The 21,761-nt window shown below is 37.3% G+C and overlaps 1 protein-coding gene across 4 annotated transcripts in view; it reads right to left on the bottom strand.

The window, feature by feature from the left end:
• Positions 1–21,761, bottom strand: part of tanc2b (tetratricopeptide repeat, ankyrin repeat and coiled-coil containing 2b) — a 139,833-nt gene that overhangs the window by 63,916 nt on the left and 54,156 nt on the right. For all 4 annotated transcript variants that reach the window (XM_057359264.1, XM_057359265.1, XM_057359266.1 and 1 more), the window contains exons 3-4: positions 6,044–6,112; positions 3,785–3,979 (exon numbers count right to left, since the gene is read on the bottom strand). In XM_057359264.1, coding sequence (XP_057215247.1) covers positions 3,785–3,979; positions 6,044–6,112 — 264 coding nt within the window. The remainder of the gene's footprint in view (positions 1–3,784; positions 3,980–6,043; positions 6,113–21,761) is intronic.

The following is a 21,761-nucleotide window of genomic DNA, read 5'->3' as shown; positions in this document are numbered from 1 at the left end:
GAGGCTTAAATCAGGATGTGATTGATCTGTTAAAAAGGTCAGTTCTCTCTTGCTGGGTTTTGGTCAAATCCGAAGTTGAAGAGATGGATACGATCAGCTATTTTCTCCTTTTTGTCTGCCACTAGCTAAGTGGGAACAAAGCAAAATGTATTTAAATTAGAACATAAATACTGTACTTTTTTTTTTTTTTTAAATATCCCTGCTTGTGATAGTTGTATTTGACATATATGTATAATCTGTGTTTATCTGTATTTTTTATATATACAGTATATTGTTATTCTGTGTAGTGTTATTTGTATGCACCATGGGTCTGAGAGTAACGCAATTTCAATCCTCTATATGTATGTACTGTACATGTGGCAGAATTGACAATAAAGCAGACTTTGACTTGAAATGTAGAGTTTATTGTGTTTTGCTGGGGGGGATTTTTGTTTCTGATTTGGCTGTAATACGAAGATAAGAAAGACTTGAGCACTGTGTGTCAGAGGCCACCACTCATTTTCTTACTATTATTTGATGTATATTCAGTCTAAAACATAGAAAACATAAGGTATACTAAGTGAATGCAAAAAGCTACAGATTTATATACGCTACATGTACGCTCATCCTTTCTGCGTTAGGCAATTTAGCAGACAGACACTATCTTGAACTGTCTTCAATGGTTCCTTATACTGTACCATAACCTCCTTAGGAATCGTCTGAATATGAATTTTGTCGCTATTTTGGAGCACACTAGTTTAAAGATATCCTTAAGGCTAACATATTCATACTATAAGCCAAAAAACTTCATTTCCATTTATTTTCATGGAGACTTTAAGGTTTGTTATTGCCACAGGAACAGTGAGCAATACCTTTGTTTAAATGATAAATTCTTTTTATAAATAAAAAAGATCCACAACTTCTTTGGAAAGTGAATGGTTCTTCTACCATTCACTCCTAATGACAGTTGGAATTGCAAAGCCTTTCTTTAAGCCATTCCTTCTCAGTACATTAATCCATATGATATGTTTCTCACTCCCTAATAACATAACAGATGCAAAAGCAACGCCTGATTAGGTTCTCATAAATATGCAGAATGTGCACGAATAACAGGATGAAAGAGTGCTCATAAAGAGGTCTGACTTTTATTAACACAGATGAGAAGCTCCACAATACTGTTTACACAGGAGTATTACAAAACAGGCAAATTTATGCTGAGAGCAAATAAAGCTGACTAACAGCTTTTGTTGCTCCTAAACAAGGTTAAGAGTAGCCTATAAGAATATGCCTCTTGATGTTATTGTCTTTTGGCTCATGGATATAAAGTAGAGCATTATCATTTACCACCTCAGGCTTTACCACCTACTGTAAGTTTTATACAAATGACAGTGCTGCCATTTTATATTTGTAAACTGCAAAGTACAAAGTCCAAACTTGTGTGCTAGTCATACTGAATGAAACAGAACCTTAAATGAGCCTATTTACACCTGGTCACTTCATGCGTTTTCTTTGATCGTGAATGTGAAAAGACCAGGTGTAAATGCCCTCTGAAACGCATTCGAGACGGATTTAAATCCGATCGCTTAAACAGGAGGTGGTCTGGGACGCATTCCAGTCAAAACTGAACAAGTCAAAGGCTTTGTTCAGGCTGTCGCCTCAAATCCGATTTTGGTGCATATCCGATTGAAATCTCATTTAAATGATTGATTGTCCACACTGTGTATAGCAACTGTTCAGATCCGATTTGAGTGTCCCGTGGTGCTCTCAAATTTTTTGCAATATCTGATTTGGTTTCTATGGCATTGACAGGGAGCGTTGAATATTTATCCTTCTGGGGAGTTCCTATATTGTGTAAATTCTGTAACTCATTTCCAGAAAACAGAGCATATTTTCTTTCAGAGCATATTTTCCTTCATTCCTGGACAAAGTGCAATAATTGTGGTTAAATGAGTAAAATGTGTTAGAATTTAACATGTTTATAAAAAATACAATATGGAAACTGTGAAAAAGGAGGTCAAAGGTTTTTTTATTAAAAACTAGGGCTGTCAAAAGATTAATCGCGATTAATCGCATCCAGAATAAAAGTTTGTGTTTACATAACATATGTCTATGTACTGTGCATATTAATTTTGTATTTATAAATACAAACACATACACAAGTATACATATTTAGGAAATATTTACATGTATTTATTTATATTTACCAATAATTGAAATGATATATAAATGTTTATTAATATTTAGATTTTTCTTAAATATATGCATGGATGTGTATGTGTTAATAAATACAAAATTATTATGCACAGTACACAGATATATATTATGTAAACACAAACTTTTATTCTGGATGCGATTAATCGCGATTAATCTTTTGACAGCCCTATTAAAAACGTACTTTTGTTAGCTAAGAATTTTATTCCCAAATGTAATAGTTTTAAATCACCCAATTTATAGTAAGAATTATTTGGGACAATATTCAAAAACGCTGTCATAAGCAAATAATAAAATGCTGGAATTTTGTTAGACTTATTCGATAATATAAATTATGTTTCTTGTTTTGTTTTTATTAAAATAGATGGATTAAAAATTGTGCGTTTTTCTATCTTTTTTGTCTTGTTTGTTGTTTGGTTTGTAATATCTTTTATTATTTTTCTTGTCTTGTGATTTTTTTGCTGTTCACACTTGCTAAATGTGATCGGATTTCAATCGGATATGCCCAAAAATCGGATTTGAAGTGACAGTCTAGCTTAAATGCATCTGGTTGTTGAAACTCCCAAACGGAAGTATGTTGCTAGCAAGCATTTATGTGGCCAAGTGTAAATCCATCGGTTTGAATAAATCAGATAGCTATCCGATCAGAGAAAACGCATGAAGTGACCAGGTGTAAATACATTAACACAAAGAGCAATAACAGAACCGCTGTATGAATCATAACTCAATACCACTGTCCTCTTCAGGAAAGCTCCCACAATGCACCTGAACTCACAACAGACAGAAGTGTAAATATAGGCTTTTATCGATAGGAAAGAGAGAGCAAAAATAACACAAAGGACCATTTTTTTTCCGTCTAGACTACAATTTAGACACATCCATATTTGATGACCACAGAAAAGCAAACACGCACAAATTACCTCCATTATTATAAACACTCAAACTTGAAAACAATGTGAAGAAAAAGCATTATAGTTTCAATCTGTTCAAGTCACTAAAGTGCTCAACAAGAACAAGAGCCTGGCACACCCTAGTGGACACATCAAACACCAAACATACACGGCGCAATATACTGTAACTGTCATGATCCAGTGTTTGCCCTGTGTATTATGGACTTTTATATTACTTCCTGTCCTGTGCCATGTTTTGTAGTCCTTTGTAGTTTTTCGTGCTAATTGGTGTTTCTTGTCATCTTGTTAAGCTTGTTCTTCCCTGTGTATATATAGCCAAACAAAGAACACGAAACATCAACGACTGACCAAACACAACTGAAACACAAGGGCTATATATACACAGGGAAGAACAAGCTTAACAAGATGACAAGAAACACCTGAGAAACACCAAATTAACACGAAAAACTACAAAGGACTACAAAACATGGCACAGGACAGGAAGTAATATAAAAGTCCATAATACACAGGGCAAACATAGACTGGATCGTGACGGTAAAACACAGCATCTCTCTGTCTCTCTGCGTAACAGTGCCATAAACTTCTTAGAAACATCCTAAAGTGTACATTGTGTGCATGTGATGTAATCGTGTATTTGTATTGGTTTTAGAAATTGTCACAATGATTGCAAGAAAGTTCTATACCTGTGGCTGTGTCGAAGACGTTCCTTACGGGTGGTAGCCTTGAGCTGGCAGTGTGGTGGGTGAGTAGAGGGGATGATGGGAGAGATCGCGAGACCCCGTCCATTGTACGAATGTGCTGTAGTTCCTCAGCCATGGAAAGTGGTGGACCGGCATAATCACTCTCAAAGGCACAGTCACTGTCTATACTGCTGCTACCTAAACGATTAAGGGACATATGGACAAATGTAAGGATGTAATCAATTAGTAGTATTTCACATGTTAATTACAAAGCATGTTGCAGTATTGAGCCATAATAAGGTACAAGTTCAAACTATATCAAGATGATTGTTCCAAACACTGTGACTATGTTATCACGTACAGTTGTCCAGTTCATGAATACACCATATATCAACCTGAGTCAGTAGGTCATTGGGTATTTTCATGGATATGACATTTTCTGTCAAAACTTGAAATATAAATTCTCAGAAAATGTATTTATTACCAATATATTCCCTGATGAGTCCTGGGTTGGGTTGCACCAGCCATTCGTAAGTTCTTTCTTAAATGTGAACGTAAAGTCCACACTAGAGGCTTAGTAACTACTAGCAAGTTTGTAACTAAATCTGTATGTTATTCGGTTGCACCATTTGGTCTTAAGGCAGAACCGTAGCTAGTAGTTCGTAAGATTTTCGTAAAGTAATGCGTAGTCGCATAATATGACGTTTACCTTTAATAGTTCAGTAGCAGCCTTTCAATTTGTGAGAAAAAGTTGCGTTGAAATGTTGTGAATTTCAAAACATTTTTGATTTAAACTTATTTTACCTCACATAATAACGCTAAAAAAATGATCAACTATATCTATCGTGAATAACATATTTCAAATTAGATTAATAAACAAATGCTGATTAAAAACAGTACAGCCTAATTAACGCAATAATAAATGACATGCAACATGGGTGATTTCATTTTACCGCCAATGAAATAAAAAGATGATTTTATTTTGACGTGCACAACACAGGCAGATATACACACACGGAGGCGCGCTATGACGGTTCTTGTTAGAGCCGCTAATAATGTAATAATGTTCTCTATTTTAAAAGGTAAGTGACTGTAAATGTCAGCATTATCATGTGTGTAAATCATTGAAGAATGGCGAGTGAAACAAGAGCTTATTCAGTTAGTTCAGGGAGTCTGCTATTTTATTCCTACAGTTACTCCTGACGGGAGGCTTCTGTAAATATTTAGTTTATACGTAACATTACGCTTCAACTAAGTTGAATGGTGCAACTCAAAAATATTTAGTAGTGCGTAAGTTGTAACTTAGTGCCCGTTTAAGTCGTAACTTACGCACAGCTGGTGCAACCGGCCCGAGATAACAGAAAAATATCAGTCCATGCACAACTATCTATTTTAACAATGAATGCTTTATGGATGCGACGGATGCACGTTTTTGAGAGACAATGTACTTTGTAGGATTTCTGTGAATAAAATTCACAAACCAGAAGCAATAATACCCAACAAGTGGAGAAAGGATGGCTCTTTATAGAACATAAAATAGTTACTATATTTTAATTTTCATGTGCTCATTTATAAGGAATATGGACCGTTATGGATGTGACAGTTCTGTTATGGATGTGAAAATTCACTTACCTGACTATGGAAAACTAGTACCCTTTTAAAAAGTGCTTTAAAAACTTTGAGACTTCACATGGGTATTTAAACCACCAAATATTGACCTATGATATTGATCTATATCCTATGCTGTATACAACATGAACATAAAAAGTAATAGTAGAATAGTTATTTTATCAGACGCACATGCAGGCCCGAAGTTAACTTCCAGTCTGTGTTTGGTTATAACAATTTATTTGAGATTTAATTTATATTAATATTTGATTGTATATTAATTGCATTAATATACATTTTTTGAGGTATTTTGCATTTTTTTGAGGTACTAACTTTCTAAACAAAAAATGTAATGTATGTAAAAAAATAGTTAATTCTGTTGAACAAAACAGCCTACGGTGGTTAGCTTGGTCTTTCAGCCTAGCCCAGTTGCATAGTATTATCTTTTTAACAGTTCAACAGCAGTTTTGGCACATGTCAGCATACTCAGGCTGGGAGACCAGCAGGCCCACATGCTAGATCAGCTAAACACCAGCTTGGCCAGGCTGGAAACCAGCAAATCACCTTCAGCATATATGCAAATTGGTATGAGACAAGGTCAGGACAGTTTCTAAATATATGGCACCCAAAAGATAGAGCTGAACCATAGCTTACCCTGTCCAGTGGAGTTAAGGGGATCCAGGCTGGAGGTCTGTATGTCTGTGGTGCCCTCGTTCCCACCATCTGCAGAAGAGGTGCGAGAGAAAGAGCAGAGCGAGTGAGCACGGGGTGGGGGTGTGGGGCCTGCTTGAGTCCGTTCGAGCAGGTAGATCAAGTGGGTGTCCAGTAACCAGGTTCTAGAGTGCAAGACCCCCAGCAGAGTACTCGCACAAAGACCCTCAACACTCCTCCGCCGTGAAGGTGACTTGGCCCTCATGGTGGAAAAGTGTGAAACTGAGGAAAACCGTTTCCTTTTCTTTCCCATAACCACTCAGTGATGACAGACCACATCAAAACCTAAAGTTAGACTGATTAGGATGGACAGGAAGTGACACGGTCAAGCGCAGGTGCAGTGCAAATGTGCCTGTACACATTGTACAGGAAAACATCTGCTGTAGACTGCTCTACTTTTGTGATGATGAGAGGCAAAAGAAGGCGGAGCTTGAGAGTGTGTGTGCAAAGATAGGGAATGCAGTGGCCTATTGTAAATAAGATGCTCAATGATGGATTAGCATGGAGCTAACGATAGCGGGATCAATTACTTCTGGCCGCAGGGGACGTGAATGGCTGGGCTGGCCTATTAGGACAGATGTATGGGTAATCAATGGACATTAGAATCCTCTCTGCAGAGTCTCATAACTGCCAACAGGATGAAAATACAGTTAGCCACCATACAGTGAGGGATTGCGAGTTAAAATCATTTGTATTTTTATATTATTAACGACTAATAATGGAAACCATTATCCCCCCAAAAGAATGTTTGTAACTTTTAGAACAATTAGAAAACGATTCAATTTAAAAAGCATAGTATAAGTTTATTATACATTTAACTATAGCTTTCCTGTAGCTCAGTGGTTAGAGCATGGCGCTAGCAAGGTCGTGGGCTCGATCCCAGGGGATTACACATACTTAGAAACAAAATGTATAGTGCAATGTAAGTCGCTTTGGATAAAAGCGTCTGCCAAATGCGTAAATGTAAATGTAATAAAAGTTTTCACTTAAACAAATTGCATAATGGCAAAATAGCAACAACCACACAGTCCAAAATAGGGAATTTATTAGAAAATAAATGTTCCCCTGTTCATGCAGTGTATTAAACTTTTATTCTCTAGTCCAGGCAGGAAACAGAAAATTACATGAACATGTTTTAAAATTCTATGTTTAAGTAGTTAATTCTTTAAAGGAAGAAAGTTTTAAGCAGGGACTGGTTGCAGACATTATTAAACTAATAAAATGAAATAAAAAGGTCAATTATGTACATGAAAGAAAAAAATCAACACACAATGCCCATCGAAACAGTGGGAATGATCAACCCAGTCGATACGTGAATATTACTTGCCAGAGGGTCAAGCACTGTATCACAGTATACATGTGCAATGTAGGTCAGTGCTAGCCTGGCTAAAAATAACCTCACTAACAACAATAACCTCATTTTAAAATACTGAAAATGCTGACATCAGATTTCCTGTTAGGGTTTTATACTTTAGTAATATTGCCAGTCCATCTAAAATCTAATAGACTCTTAATTTTTTCTTAGTAATGCTTGTAATAATGCTTATTGTTGAAAATTCTTTTTTCATTTTATAATACTTTTGAATGATATCATTTCTATCCTTTTAGCACATTTTATTGCCATTATTACATTTACATTTATGCATTTGGCAGATGCTTTTATCCAAAGCGACTTACATTGCATTATACTATACATTTGTATCTGACTATATATATTACATGTAAAGCTCCTTCTGATTCTGATAATCAGGCTTCACAGTACCTATCTGAGTCACTACATCCATATACTCGGTCACAAGCGCTCAGATCCGCTGACGGATCCCAGGGCTGAAGTCCCAGGGCAGGGTACATCTTAAAAACAGAGGTGATCTTGCTTTTTCTGTCGTTGGCCCTAAGTTGTGGAATCGTTTTTCCACAACTTTAGAATTTTTAGACAATTGTACAGGAAAACAAGATGAAAATACTTTGTAAGAAATTCACTTTTGCCGTGTAAGCAGTGTGTTCTAGCGCAGGCGACACCATATTCGGCTTTCCTCCAAGCTTGTTCTCTGGTGCCGGCTTACAGAAACGTAATTTAGTGTTAATAAATTAATAGATATTATTAGCAGAAATTCTTCTCCATATTCCATGCACAGGTTTTTGATGTTTCAATTTGCAAAATTGGGCTTTCTTTTTTACAGACTGGCGAAAGATCAAGAAGCAAATTGATCGATTCAGTTCGCAAAAAACAACGGGATCCTGGTGTAACACATGCACTAAAATATGGATTTGCACTAGCCATGTATCGTCTGACTCCGGTACATTTCTTTTCTGTTGAATCACACTTCGATATTCTTCCTGGCTGAGTTTAACAGCGTTCTATTTTGCGTAAATATAAAGCTTCGCCAGCATTTATTAAAAATCATGCATGGGGATAAGAATTGATCTTTGTTCTACAATACACGCAGGGATAGTTAGATAGTGTTAGCTACTTAGTATACTATGTAACTGTGTTGAAGATCTGTGATAATGGAACCACGTAAATAAATTGTTATGTTTCAGGGAAAAGAGCGATGAACCATTGCCAAGTTTATTAATTTGTCAAGGGCTGTCAACAACCCGGAAAGATCTGCGATCTTAAAGTTTCTAAAGGGGGATTTTTACCTTGATTTTCATTCAAAATAGGTAATGGGAAAGCAAATAATAAATACTTAAAATATTCATTTTGTAATGCATTTAGTTATTGCATGTAACAAATGCACACAAAGCTAGGATTTATATTGTATGACATAAGTTTTTGTAAAGCAAGCTTGTCAAATAAACTTTATAGTCTTGTAAGATGTGGTGTTTTTATCTCCAATTTTGACTCTTTTAAACAAAAACAAAAGTTTTGCCTTGTATGCTAAAACTTATAAATAGTGGGGAAAGGGGGTGTGTCTGAGTAAAAACGTGACGTCAGTGTATAAAATGTTTGGGGGGGCCAGTCCCCCCGGTCCCGGCTAGCTCCGCCCATGTACCTGCCATGTATCAAACTGGATAATTTTTTACCTTTCATATTTCTATATATTATTATTAATACATTTATATTTATTGTCGATTTCACAAAGCATTTTCTGTATAGCTGCTTTGAAAAATGTGAAAAAAGCTAGAGAAATGAACATGACTTAAAATACATAAAATTCTATAGATATAAAAATATTTTAGTTAAGAAGTTAAAAATACATACTCATGAGAAGACCAAGTGCTTTCCAAGACAGATTCGGGTCCATAAATTAAAATTTGATTTAAACCATCTCTGGTTTGAGATGCATTACAGACGAAATTCAACACAAATAAGATTTAAAGAAAACATTTATATGACATACATGAAACATGTAAACTTAAACGGATACCAGATTGATTCATTGAGATGCATGAAATGTAAATACCCACTATAATTAGCCATGTGTAGTTTTATTATTTAGCCGTGAACAGTGTAAATAGTGTGGATCTGCGGTCCTATCAAAGAGTGCTAATGTAGGCCTACACATTTCATTCTTAACCAAGCAACCAGAGACTGATATCTAAATGCTCCACAGAGCATAAAAAGGCAGGGACATCTCATCAAAGACGTTTCGATTAAACACTGCTAAATTAGTTTCAGCCATTATGTGTACACTAGTGATTGCTGCTCTCATTCTCTTAGGGAAATTGCTGCCTTGTTACAGTACATCAAATAGAAATCTACTGTCACAACAATCAATTTTCCATTAAGAAGCAAGCATGGAAGGTGAGGGGGTAAAATGAGCACATACATTTCTTTTCATTATGCCAAGAAAACAAGTATCATAGCAGTGTAAATATACATGATTGATGTGTATGACTGAAAACATTGTATACAATCACCCAAGGGCGTCGATTTGAGTAGGGGCGGTAGGGACTAAATTGTCCCTACCAATAATGTCACGTTTCGGGGGTGAGAGACACGGATACACGGACAGAGGACCCAAGTGCAGACAGGGTAAGGGGTAAACTAGACTTTTAATAATAATAATAATAACAAAATACAAAACAAACACCCATGTGGGGGTAACATAACAAAACAGGGGAACAAGAACAAGACTAACTAAACTAACAGAACTAGACTAATAACACATCACATAGCAACACAATAAACTAGACTTACTAACGCGACAAGAACTCACCCACACGACAACCACAACACAGTACAATGATCCGACACAAGACAGAGAACAGAGGGGCATTAAATAAGGGGACAAATCAAAGGGGAACATGTGTGGGGCATGAACTAATTAACAACCGATAACGAGGGATACAAAAGGGCGGGAACACAGACAAGGACCGGAGAAAGTATCGAAGGCCGAAAGGGTCAAAATGACTCTCTCCACACATAACAAGGGATCCTGCCGTGATTCTGCCACAAGATCAAGAAAGACATGACAAGATGAGGCAGAATCACGACAAATAATTTCGACCAAACAACTAATCTACACATATATAGTATATAACCTCTGATGTCCGTCTGTGTCTCGTGTTTTTTACTTAATACTTATTATAATCTACATTTATTTATCCAGGAATCATTTCATTGAAACGAAAAGTCACGTTCTGGAAAATAGCGCAGTTTGTGGTACACAAATGGTTAAGTTTCGTTATCTGCAATGAGTCCCGCCTCCGTAGCTCACGTCGCTAATAGGATTGGCTTTGCCTTTCTTGAGTCCCGCCTCTCTAACCCACGTCGCTTTATGATTAGCTTTGCCTTCTCTCGCTAACGTAAGGCTGCAGCTAATTCGGTTGTACAAACTAAGCGCCAAAGCAAAGCTGTAGTTGTGTCTCGTTTTGTAAGGCTGCGCGTCCTTGTGTCCTCCAGAGGTATCATCCTCTAAAGGATGCGGTATACAGAGGATTCTCAGCTTAGAATTAAACGAGACGTCCTTCATAGGAGATTCTGGCAGAAAAGGAAACAGGAAGTACCACGTTGCTATGACAACACGTTGCACTGGCACACCTGTCAAATTAATTAAAATGATTTCTACATGATTTTAAGAGGTAAAAAGTTGGTTACTTTCTACCCTAAACAATGCCAAAAGAGTTAAGCAAATGTAAATTGTTTTGTAAAAATCACAAAACACTACGTATATGCCTGCTAAGATAAAAAAAGTGACACAAATTGTAAACTGTTAACATTTAAAGACCACATATCTGCTTGAATGTGCAGCTGCTGCCGTTTATTCAACACGTGTTTATTGCCGACGCAAAGGCAACAACTAAGGATACACCGCATGTGTCCTCCGAATTCTCGTGAAAGTAGGTCGCATTAGAAGGGTGCCTACGGAGTGTCCTACCTGCTTTTATGAAACGAGACTGCCTCAATGACGTAGCAGGCTTCAAATGAGACCTCCGGAGGACGCAGCCTTCTGAAACGAGACACAGCCTGTGTCTGTGTCAACATTAAGACGCGATGAGCATGATTATGCCGGCTACTGGTAAAAAACATTCTTACCAACAGTTTATTGACAAAAAATACGGGACAAGTTGCATTACATATTGATTCAGGAACGTTAACCGGATGAGTTGCAAACTTAAACGTTACTTGTTTACATCTATGAGGATAACTACATATAGTTGAATATCATGACAATCGACTGCTTCGTATGCCTTTATTAGCTAAATATGCTTTTTTTTTAGAGGTCTAATAAGCACTCAGTCATACATAAAGTCGTTTTAAAAATGTAGGCATACATACAGTGAGGGAAATAATTATTTGATCCCCTGCTGATTTTGTAAGTTTGCCTGTTTACAAAGAAATGAAGGGTCTATCATTTTTATGGTGGGTTTATTTTAACTGATAGAGACAGAATATTAAAAAAAATCAGGGGGAAAAATGTTCTATAAAGGTTATCAATTGATTTGCAAAGCTAAACTTTAGCGGCAATGCGGACCAATTTCATGTCCCCACCAATGTTGAAATCAAACTTACGCCCTTGCAATCACCACTTATCAAAAGACATTGCCAAAGTTTTTCTGGATTAACTCTTTTTATTACGTTTTTCTTCATGCAATAGATGGACTCGATGATGGTGAGACCAGATCTCTGTGTGGAGCATACCAGCTATAGTCAGTCCACATGCATACAAGAATCTTACTGGATTATTACAAATGTTTGGTCATGTGTACTGATATTTCCTATTGACACACTATAGCAAAAGATATAAATAACTGCCTTCGAGGGTTAGTTCATGAACATGCAAGATGTAGATAATGATATCACACTTTAAAGCATTGTGATGTATATATAATGCTTTCATTTGTCAACGCTTTGTCAAGTCTGTGTGCGTGAGTGTGCAGGTGGTACAGTGTGAACATGTATAAAAGCAGAACACGGTACTGAGTAGAATCACTTTTAAGTGAACAGATGCACTTGAATGAATCATCACGGATGAAGCAATAACACAGACATCTGTTAAGACAAGAGCACATACATCTACTTTCCCATTAGTCACCCTGATCAGCATCATGCACACATAATCTCATTCTCTGTATTCGCATTTACGATGACATGTTTATAAAGAAAATGAACCTGCTTTATTTAATAAAAAAAAAAAAGCTTTATTTTTTAATTATTTAATTGATTAATTTGTTCATTATTTGAATCTACATACAGCATTTTCACTTCCCAAATACACTCCCATTCAAAAGTTTAGGGTCACGTACTCATTGTTTATAACCTTTTTTACATTTTAGGTTAGTAGGTTAGTATTTTGGCATCTTCAGAGTAGCTACCCTTTGACTGGAATTGGCAAAAAAACCTCTTGACATTTACTCAACCAGCTTCTCGAGGCCTCGCCCCAGGATGATTTTTGAGTCTTTATTGCATTCTAACTGACTGCATTTTCTACATAATTTGGTCCAATTCAAAACGGTTTAAATACGGTTTTTAAGATCACAAGAAATGTTTCAGTTCAGTAAGTGACCCTTAACCTTTGAACAACAGTGTATATGAAAGCTTGCTAAGATGAACTGATCATGTCACCCTAAAAAAACAACATCCCATGATTTCTCAGAAGCAACAGGTCGACAATTATGATTATTTTGTGATTGGGAGGAAATCTGCACACAAGACTTCAGCAGGCTAGCAGGACAGATGACATTCCAAGCTCCAGAGCAAGACCAACACATCAGACTCAGACTCGTCCATCAAACAGATTGTTTGTGGTCTGCCACCTGCTGAAACTCCAGGCAGACCAGATTAGAGACAGGATAGTCATAGACTTGTCAGCAGTTGCAACAGGTCCTCTACACAAATGAGTTGCTCTTCAGTCTGTTCCCAGCAGACAAGAAGGTAAAAGCAAAGAGGTGGAGAGGAGAGAAGACTGGCGTGTGGGCTGACAGTCTGAATGCAGCGCCACTTCATCCAAGGCAGGGTGAAAACTGAGAGTGTATAATGGCCTATACACTAAATAATAGTCGGATTATTAGTGGTACTTGACAAAGCAGACTTTTGCTTATATTTTCAATATTTCATACTTTCCATAAACCCTGACCTTACTATATGGAATTTTGGCATTTATGACGAATATAAACTTAAAGACATGTTGTACATGTGGAACATTTTTGTGTGAATCCCATGTGAAACCCATGGGATCACATGTGCTTGCATATTTCTAAAAAGCACAATAAGCAAATGTTATGTGACCCAAACTTAATTTATTTTATGCAATTAATATACAATAAAACATTAGTACGAATTAATATTTGTATATTCAAAAGAAACATTTTGGAGCGCTGCTTGCTGAAAGGACCTCAAAAAAATGCAAATCCAAGGCACTTCTTCCAGTTCCAAAATGTTAAAAAGCCTTTATTCAAACATGGCTCGTTATAGAAACATTAAAAATGACTAAAACACTGCACACTGATGCGTTTCTGCCATGCGGCCTTCCTCAGAGTGTGTCAAGTACAAAGTTAGTCACAGGTGTAGTTATAATCAGTTGCTCTAGAAAATAGGAGAAACCAAAATAATCATCATAGTGGGGACCAATAGCATCATTAACAATTACATACTACAATCACATAAAAAAAACCTTGACAAGAATAATCAGAATGATAATCATTTCATAAATATGGAGATACATCCAATTCCTCATTCAAACCAGGAAAGGTAGTGGCTTTTAACTGAAAAATCAGAAATGGCTTCCCTTTGTGAAAGTCTTTGTAATCTATCACCCTTTCTGATCGATCCTGTTACAATTTCCAAACCAATACAGGGTTTTTCCTGGCTCAAAATGAGGCGGAGGTGGTGCCATCCTGATCTTGTACACACACACCTAGGCCTACCGTACCTTTAAGTGGCTTAAACAAAGTGACTTTGATTTCGACATATTAAAAGTTCTAATAAAATTAGATAAAAATGACAATTATTAAGTTATATAAAACATTACTTTTATTCAACCAAACAGAAATGTTTTTTTAATCAAATAAAGCTTTTTTATCATTTGAACTAACTTTTCAGCCCACAATAGCCAACTGAATTAACCAGTCTTACTAAATGAGCAAAGCTCATTCACATCTTGCATTCTCTGTGGTTCACTTGAAATGATTCAATGATCTCTTAGACTACGTTCATACTGCAAGCCTTAATGCTCAATTCTGATTTTTTGCTCAGATCAGATTTTTTGTTCGGCTGTTCACACTATTTTTAAAATGTGGCCAATATCAGATTCAGTGTGAATTCGTGATGGTTACAAACTGAATCACATGCGCAAAACAACAATAACACGCATCACGCTGTCATACTGAAATAAGCAAGGGTCAAGTCAGCGGGTGTGTTTGACTTTATGAGCAAAGCGATAAAAGACAATAGAAACGATTAAGGCGTTTGTCATCCCTGTTGAAAAAAAACAGCTCAGGACCAGCTTAAACCAACACATGACCAGCTTAAACCAGCACATGACCAGCTTAAACCAGCACAAACCAGGATCAAAACATACCTAACCCAGCATATGCAGGTTTTTCCAACATGGATATTGCATCGCGCTGTATCCAGTGGCAAAATTTCTTATTATAATGGATTCTATAGTGATTTGTTGCATCGCATCGTGCGGCTCATGTGCAGTAGACAGTGCATGGGCTTATGTTTACAATCTGATGCTTAATGTTGGGCAGGTGAGCTGTAAAGTGCACTTCCGTCAACAGAATGACGCGTGAAGCTTTAAATCAGCGTAGAATTGTGACGCATGTCGATCTACAATGATGCAAAAGTCGCATGAATGCCGATATGACCGTTCAGACTGAGGTTCCATTTCGAAACATCAGACCTGTATCTGATTTAGGACGTATGGAATTGGCTCAGATCAGATTTTAAAAGATCAGATTCCATGCGGTTTGTCCTGTTCACATTGTCATGCAGTAAACAGATCTGGGTCACATATGAGCAAAAAAATCTGATTTTGGTGGCAGTGTGAACGTAGTCTTTTATTCGCTAGTGACTGAAAAGTTCAATAGTTTAAATGAATCGGTTCAAATGAGTCATTCGTGTGCGAGTCGTTCTGAACGCAATGTGCGTTCATACTGGCGAACTCGCTGTGTACAGTATACGCTGATTCAACGATCCAACTGCACAGCTAAAGACATTACAATGATGTACGTCATGTTAATTTAATAAATTTCAAGAAATTAAACGTACTTGGATGCAAAACAAACAGCCGTGAAACACAGCCAGCTCTTGTTAGCGCCTCAGTGTGCTGATAACGAAACAGCGCCTCCACTGTGGCGTAATGTTGCAACTGCAGTTACAAATGACAGTCTGTTAAATGCATGCAGCATTTCTTGTGAAGACTCGCAACATAATTTGGGCGAGAGCCTGAGGCGGCACGACATTTGACGGAGGCGGCCGCCTCCAATTTCTCTATGCAGGAAAAACCCTCCCAATAATTCTTAAAGTAGAGGGATTGAGTCATGTGCAGATGCGTAATGTACTGCCATGGGATAATCTTTGTTTCTAGTATGAATTGCATTTTTGTGATGCCATAATCTATCTTGCAGTCTACGTTTCGTCTGGCCCACATAGAAACAGTTACAAGGACATTAAATCCTATAGAATACATGTGTACTCTTACAATTAATGAAAGATCTAATCAAATATAGTTTCTTTGTGCAAACATCCATGAATGATTCACAATGATTACAGTGTCCACACTTAAACATGCCTTTTATTCCTCTGTCCAACCATGTTGTCTGTTTCGTAGCAGGCAAATAGCTTCTCACAGATCTGTCTTTTATTGTAGGAGCCTTTCTATAGCTCACAATTGGAGGCTCTTGAAAAATCTTGCATAGACTTGGATCACTTTGTTGAGTACATCTGATACATCTGAGGAGATGAATGAAGACTTAATTGGTACTTTTATGGAATTGAAAAAACTTCTCCAAAAAGATGTGAAACTGGAACTGAATACAATAACCCAGTGATGATGATTACCTTTCTGATAGTAGAGCTGATTCCAGCTGTTTTTTACAGTCACAGCCCAAACCAATAATGAATTATTCAAAAACAAGAGAAAGACAAGGAGTGGGAGAAAGAAGACGAGAAGTTAAACAATGCAAAGCGTCCGAGCACACACACTGCTTTACCAAAAGGACATTGTAGTGAATTTGTCTAGTCTTCCATTAACAGATGATGCTGTACAAGCTTTATCAAAAGGCCTCTCATTTGCTCCGACGCATCAAACAACAGAATTTAAAACCATCGTAATTTGCAGTTAAGAGCTTGGTATGGACGAACAACTCACAAACCGAGCAACTTGTCAGGAGAGAACCAAGATTTTTCAAGAAATCCTTCCAGATTTAAACCAAAATTTTTCTTTCTGCCTCCAATCCAGAATGCAACTACCAATGCCTTTGTCAAAAAGGTTAATTATAATGTAGAATTACTTTTTAAGAAGGATGTTAAACCATTGAAAAAGAATTTAACAAAAAAACAGCAAGATGCTTTGATCCTCCAACTTAAGAATGAAGACTTTTATCAACATCTAAGGAATGATCCAACGGAAATGGTGAAAAAAGAATTGCTATCTCTATTAACTGATGCAAGAGAAAAGAGCTGGATTACGGACAATGAATTAAAATTTCTCTATGCTAAAAATCCACGCTTTGCATGTTTTTATATGTTGCCAAAAATTAATAAAAATTTGAACAAACCTCCTGGACGTCCTATCATTTCGAACCATCTTTTGGAACCATCTTCACAATATATTGATTATTTTATTAAGCCTTTGGTACCCACCCTTCCAGCTTTTATTCAGGATACCACAGGGGCTATTAAAAAAATCAAGGACATTGGGTCTGTTAATCCTGTTTCTTTGTTGGTAGTTATGGATGTGGAAGCTTTATATACTAACATAAACCATGATGAAGGTCTTCGAGCCCTAAGATATTACTTCACATCTCGATTGATGGATGAGAGTCCTCCAGCTGAATTCATCCTGACACTAATGGAATGGACTTTGAAACATAATGTATTTATATTTGAAGACAATTTTTTCCAACAGATTAAAAAGTTAATCGTACCGGCTATGGGAGCATGTTTTGCACCAAATTACGCCAATTTTTTTTGGGCAATTTTGGGAGGAGGAGTTTGTGTTTAATGCCACGATCAATCCTTTTTTTACTAAAATAAAATGGTAGACCAGATATATTGATTAGATCTTTCATTAATTGTAAGAGTACACCTGTAATCTATAAGATTTAATGTCCTTGAAAGGGTTTCTATGTGGGCCAGACGAAACGTAGTGTCAGGTTTGGTAAGGCAGAACCCAGGTGCAAGCAAACGAAGGGTTAACATAATTGTTTTTATTAATATAAAATAAAAACCCACGATGGGGAAAACATGAATAAAGTGCAAACTAAAACTTCCCACAAGGGGGACAAAACAAACAATGTTCAAAAATCTAATAATAAGTCCAAAACACGGCTAGGGAATGGCAAACAGGAACAAGGTAAACAGGAACAGGGTAATCCACAAGACGACACGACGCAGGTAAACGAGAAAGGCATACAATGAACCGACAAGGGATAGTGAAACAAGGGAGTTTATATGGAGAACACTAACTAGGGAATAATGACAAATGGGGGATGACGGGCAGGTGACGGGAATCAAACACTAAGGGAAACTAATGGGAAGATAACACCGGGCAGGTGAGGGGAATGAAACACTAATGGGACGCTAATGGAGAAACAATTTTTTTTCTAATTATATAACATTTGTATATATTAAGTATAAAATAAATGGTTATATTATAACCAAATAGACTGGAAGTTAACTTCGTACTAGCGCTTGCCTCCGATGAAACCGTCTATGGAAATAAACTTTACTTGGGTGCATGGGCAACAACTTCACCAGACCATCTGATTGGAATCCGACATCTTACAATTACAAAATTCGATGTTGAGCTGTGGGGACTTTAAGGTGGTCACACAATATATAGCAAGCACATGGCTGGGCTGGCCTTAGAAGAGAATTATTGTACATCATTAGGAATTACATCCATCACAATAGCATCCTTTTATGGGTCTGGGTCAATGGCCTTGCCAAAGCAGGCACTCAAGAGCTGTTCACGCTGACAGTGATTAAATTGCTAAAGGCAGAAAATCGCAGCCTGCTCTCCCATTGGTAGCTGCCAAATTGTTTTGCTGCTCATCTGCATAAAGTTGAACTGCTAAACTGTCACATTGCCAGCACTGTTGCTTTTGGTCATGTCACAGAAAATGTTAACTGTTATTGAAAGACATGACTTCTTGGGGCTATGCTGCTGCAGAACCCTGTCAATGTGAAGGCCCCTTTAGGAAGCTAAAACACTTGGTAATATTCACAGCTTCTTTCCCATGGTTTTTGTTATTCCTTTTTGTTATTTCACCTATAAAATATACCAAACATTGAGTATTGCTTGTCTTTTCCATTATTATGTGTGTGTGGAGAGAGATTAGCAATTTCACTCATGAGAGAGATGTCTGTCCTCTCTTCCTTTAGCCAGTGTGAGAGTATTGTCAGAGATACTCTAATATACGGAGATAGAAGGGTCTGTAATACTTACCATAAGAGAAAGCGTAACGGCTAACATGGATCACATGAGGCACCCTCAACCAATCATATAATGGCAGTGGCGTCAGTGGCCCGGAGTTCAGTTTTACGGCAGTCGGTAACAGTTTACGTTGGACAGTTTCGCATATTTTCAATAAATGTTGCAGAAGAAAAGAGATTTTGTTAGCTATCCTGATATCGTTATCGTTTAAAATAGACCACATGACCGTAATTGAAAATGTAATTAATTTGTTGGAAGTCATGGAAACCACACCTTTTAATTTTTTTTTGTTTATTTTACATTATTCATTAAATTGCATTGTCATGATCAACGCAACAGTCACAAGTCTTTACATTTCAAATGTATTTATTGAAACGTTTTATTTTCATTCAACAACTTACAATATTTTAAATTACTCATGTCCTTTTTCCATAAAACTGCATCAGCGTCATATGCATACAGTATATGCAGTTTTAGTTATTACAATTCAAGTTTTCTCATAACTGCTAAAACCTAAATCCATCCCTCAATATTAAATTATATGATGCCGTAAGTGAGTCCTGCCTGTCGCAAAATTCGCTAGTCTGTCTTGACAACATTTTTATCATAAAATCTACATATCGTTCCCAACGAAAGTATTGTTTGGTGTGAAACATGTTGAACATTAATGGACAGGCAGTCGATTCCTTAAAGGCGCAGTTCTTAATTAACAGCGGCCACTAGCGTTGTATTATCGATTTGCCACGAATCGCTCAGTCCAAACACGACGGTGGCCACCACAGTACAAAAAGATGTCGTTCTCATGTTGACCCAGGGAAGAGATTTTGCGGGCATTAGAAAGACTGTAGAAAGAGCGATGTCTTATTTATTACATAAAATAAAAGGTTTGTGGATTTTATGTTTAAAAAGAAGGATAAAAGTCAGGCAGGAGCTAGGACCTGCGTTAATATTATAAAGACTTTACAGCAGAGACACGTTAGGACTAAGGCTTTTAGCAGATATGTACTCACAGATATCTATGGAGATACTTTCCAGCAGAGAGACGTTGGAGAGAAAGATCGTCTTAAAATCACCCCCCGAGGAGGTTGCTTTGATTCGGATCAGTATGCGAGTAACATTGGTTTTTCTGTTTGTTAGAACCAAGATATGTTGTTGTTGTTCTAATAGTAGCTGTGTGACGGAGCAGTTTTGAGTGTCATTGTTTATCTGGAACCGCTTTAATATTGTACTCGTCCAGATACTGGAGAGAGAGAGCGAGAGCGCGTTGGAGCTGAAACTGGAGAGCGAGCGAGAGCGTGTTTTACTCTCTTACTCAATGATGAATAAACTTTCAGTTAATCCGCGGGTCACATGCGTTCCGAACCGGAGAGCACGATCCGTACGGATCATCCCACGATCCGTTTCACCACGATACCGCAGTGGAGCGGAAGAAGAAACGCGTGTTGTAGAGTTATTTGTCCGTTTAGGGCTGCTGTACAAAAAATGGTGGCGAATTCAATGTATGTAGGCCCGCTCTGTATGTAGACATAAACAGCTTATTCTAAGGTACCTTTGTATTACAAACACAATGGTTCATTACGTAAGGTCTTTATACACCTCTGAAGAAATAGTTTTGTATATTATATTGCATTTAGATCCTCCTAAAAACGCCATATTGTTCCTTTAAATCAGTGGTCACCAACCCTGCTCCTGGAGATCGACCGTCCTGAAGATTTCAGCTCTAACCCCATCAAACACACCTGAACTATCTAATCAAGGTGTTCAGGTTTGCTTGATAATTACAGACAGGTGTGCTGAAGCAGGGTTGGAGCTGCAGTCTGCAGGACGGTCGATCTCCAGGAGCAGGGTTGGTGACCACTGCTTTAAATGAATAGCTGTTTTAGTGAAGCTTCTCTGCCATTGACATCCATTCAAAAAAACACCCTCTGGTCTCTTTCCTGCGTACCGGCGTTAGCATTAGCCGTTACGCGTTTTTGGCTAAAGGTTGCAGGCTTTCCCTCTAAAAGGCCTTTGGTTTTGTCATGGCCTACACAGTGTAACCATCACAGAGAGGCAAGAGTGGGACCTCTCCTAACTACAAAGTGAAATACTGTAGATTAAATGAAGAGGAAGTCTATAAATAATACATTATATATGCACTTTGTGTGTGTGTGTGATTTTGTCATGACATACAATAATGGAGGCCATTTACATGTGTCATACAGTCACTAGGTACACTAGCAAAACGGAAGTTTAAAGCCTAGAAAACTAGAAAATCAAATAACACAAATTCACCGATGTATGTTTATGTTTGTTAGTTTTAAGTTGTTATAAAAAGAGGATGTGAGAACACGATTTGTGCTTCACCTTATGATCATTATTGGGCACAGTGCGCAGACTCTGGCTTCAAATGACGTCATTGGTGCAAGATGTCAGCAGCCATTTCTAGGATATTTTAGTTTCATTTTTCTACAGTGGAAGTGAATGGTGACACGTCATCCATCTTTTTTTACATTATATGGTTTATATCTGACGGATTTGCAAAAGTGTGTGAAACGCACAGCAAAAATGACATCATAGAGTAGTCAGGTGCGTTGTTTGTGTGGTGCACGTAGCATGTTTTGTAACTT

This window comes from Triplophysa rosa, linkage group LG18, assembly GCF_024868665.1.
Source record: "Triplophysa rosa linkage group LG18, Trosa_1v2, whole genome shotgun sequence".
NCBI lineage: Eukaryota > Metazoa > Chordata > Actinopteri > Cypriniformes > Nemacheilidae > Triplophysa > Triplophysa rosa.
This window is presented reverse-complemented; position numbering and strand designations above follow the sequence as displayed.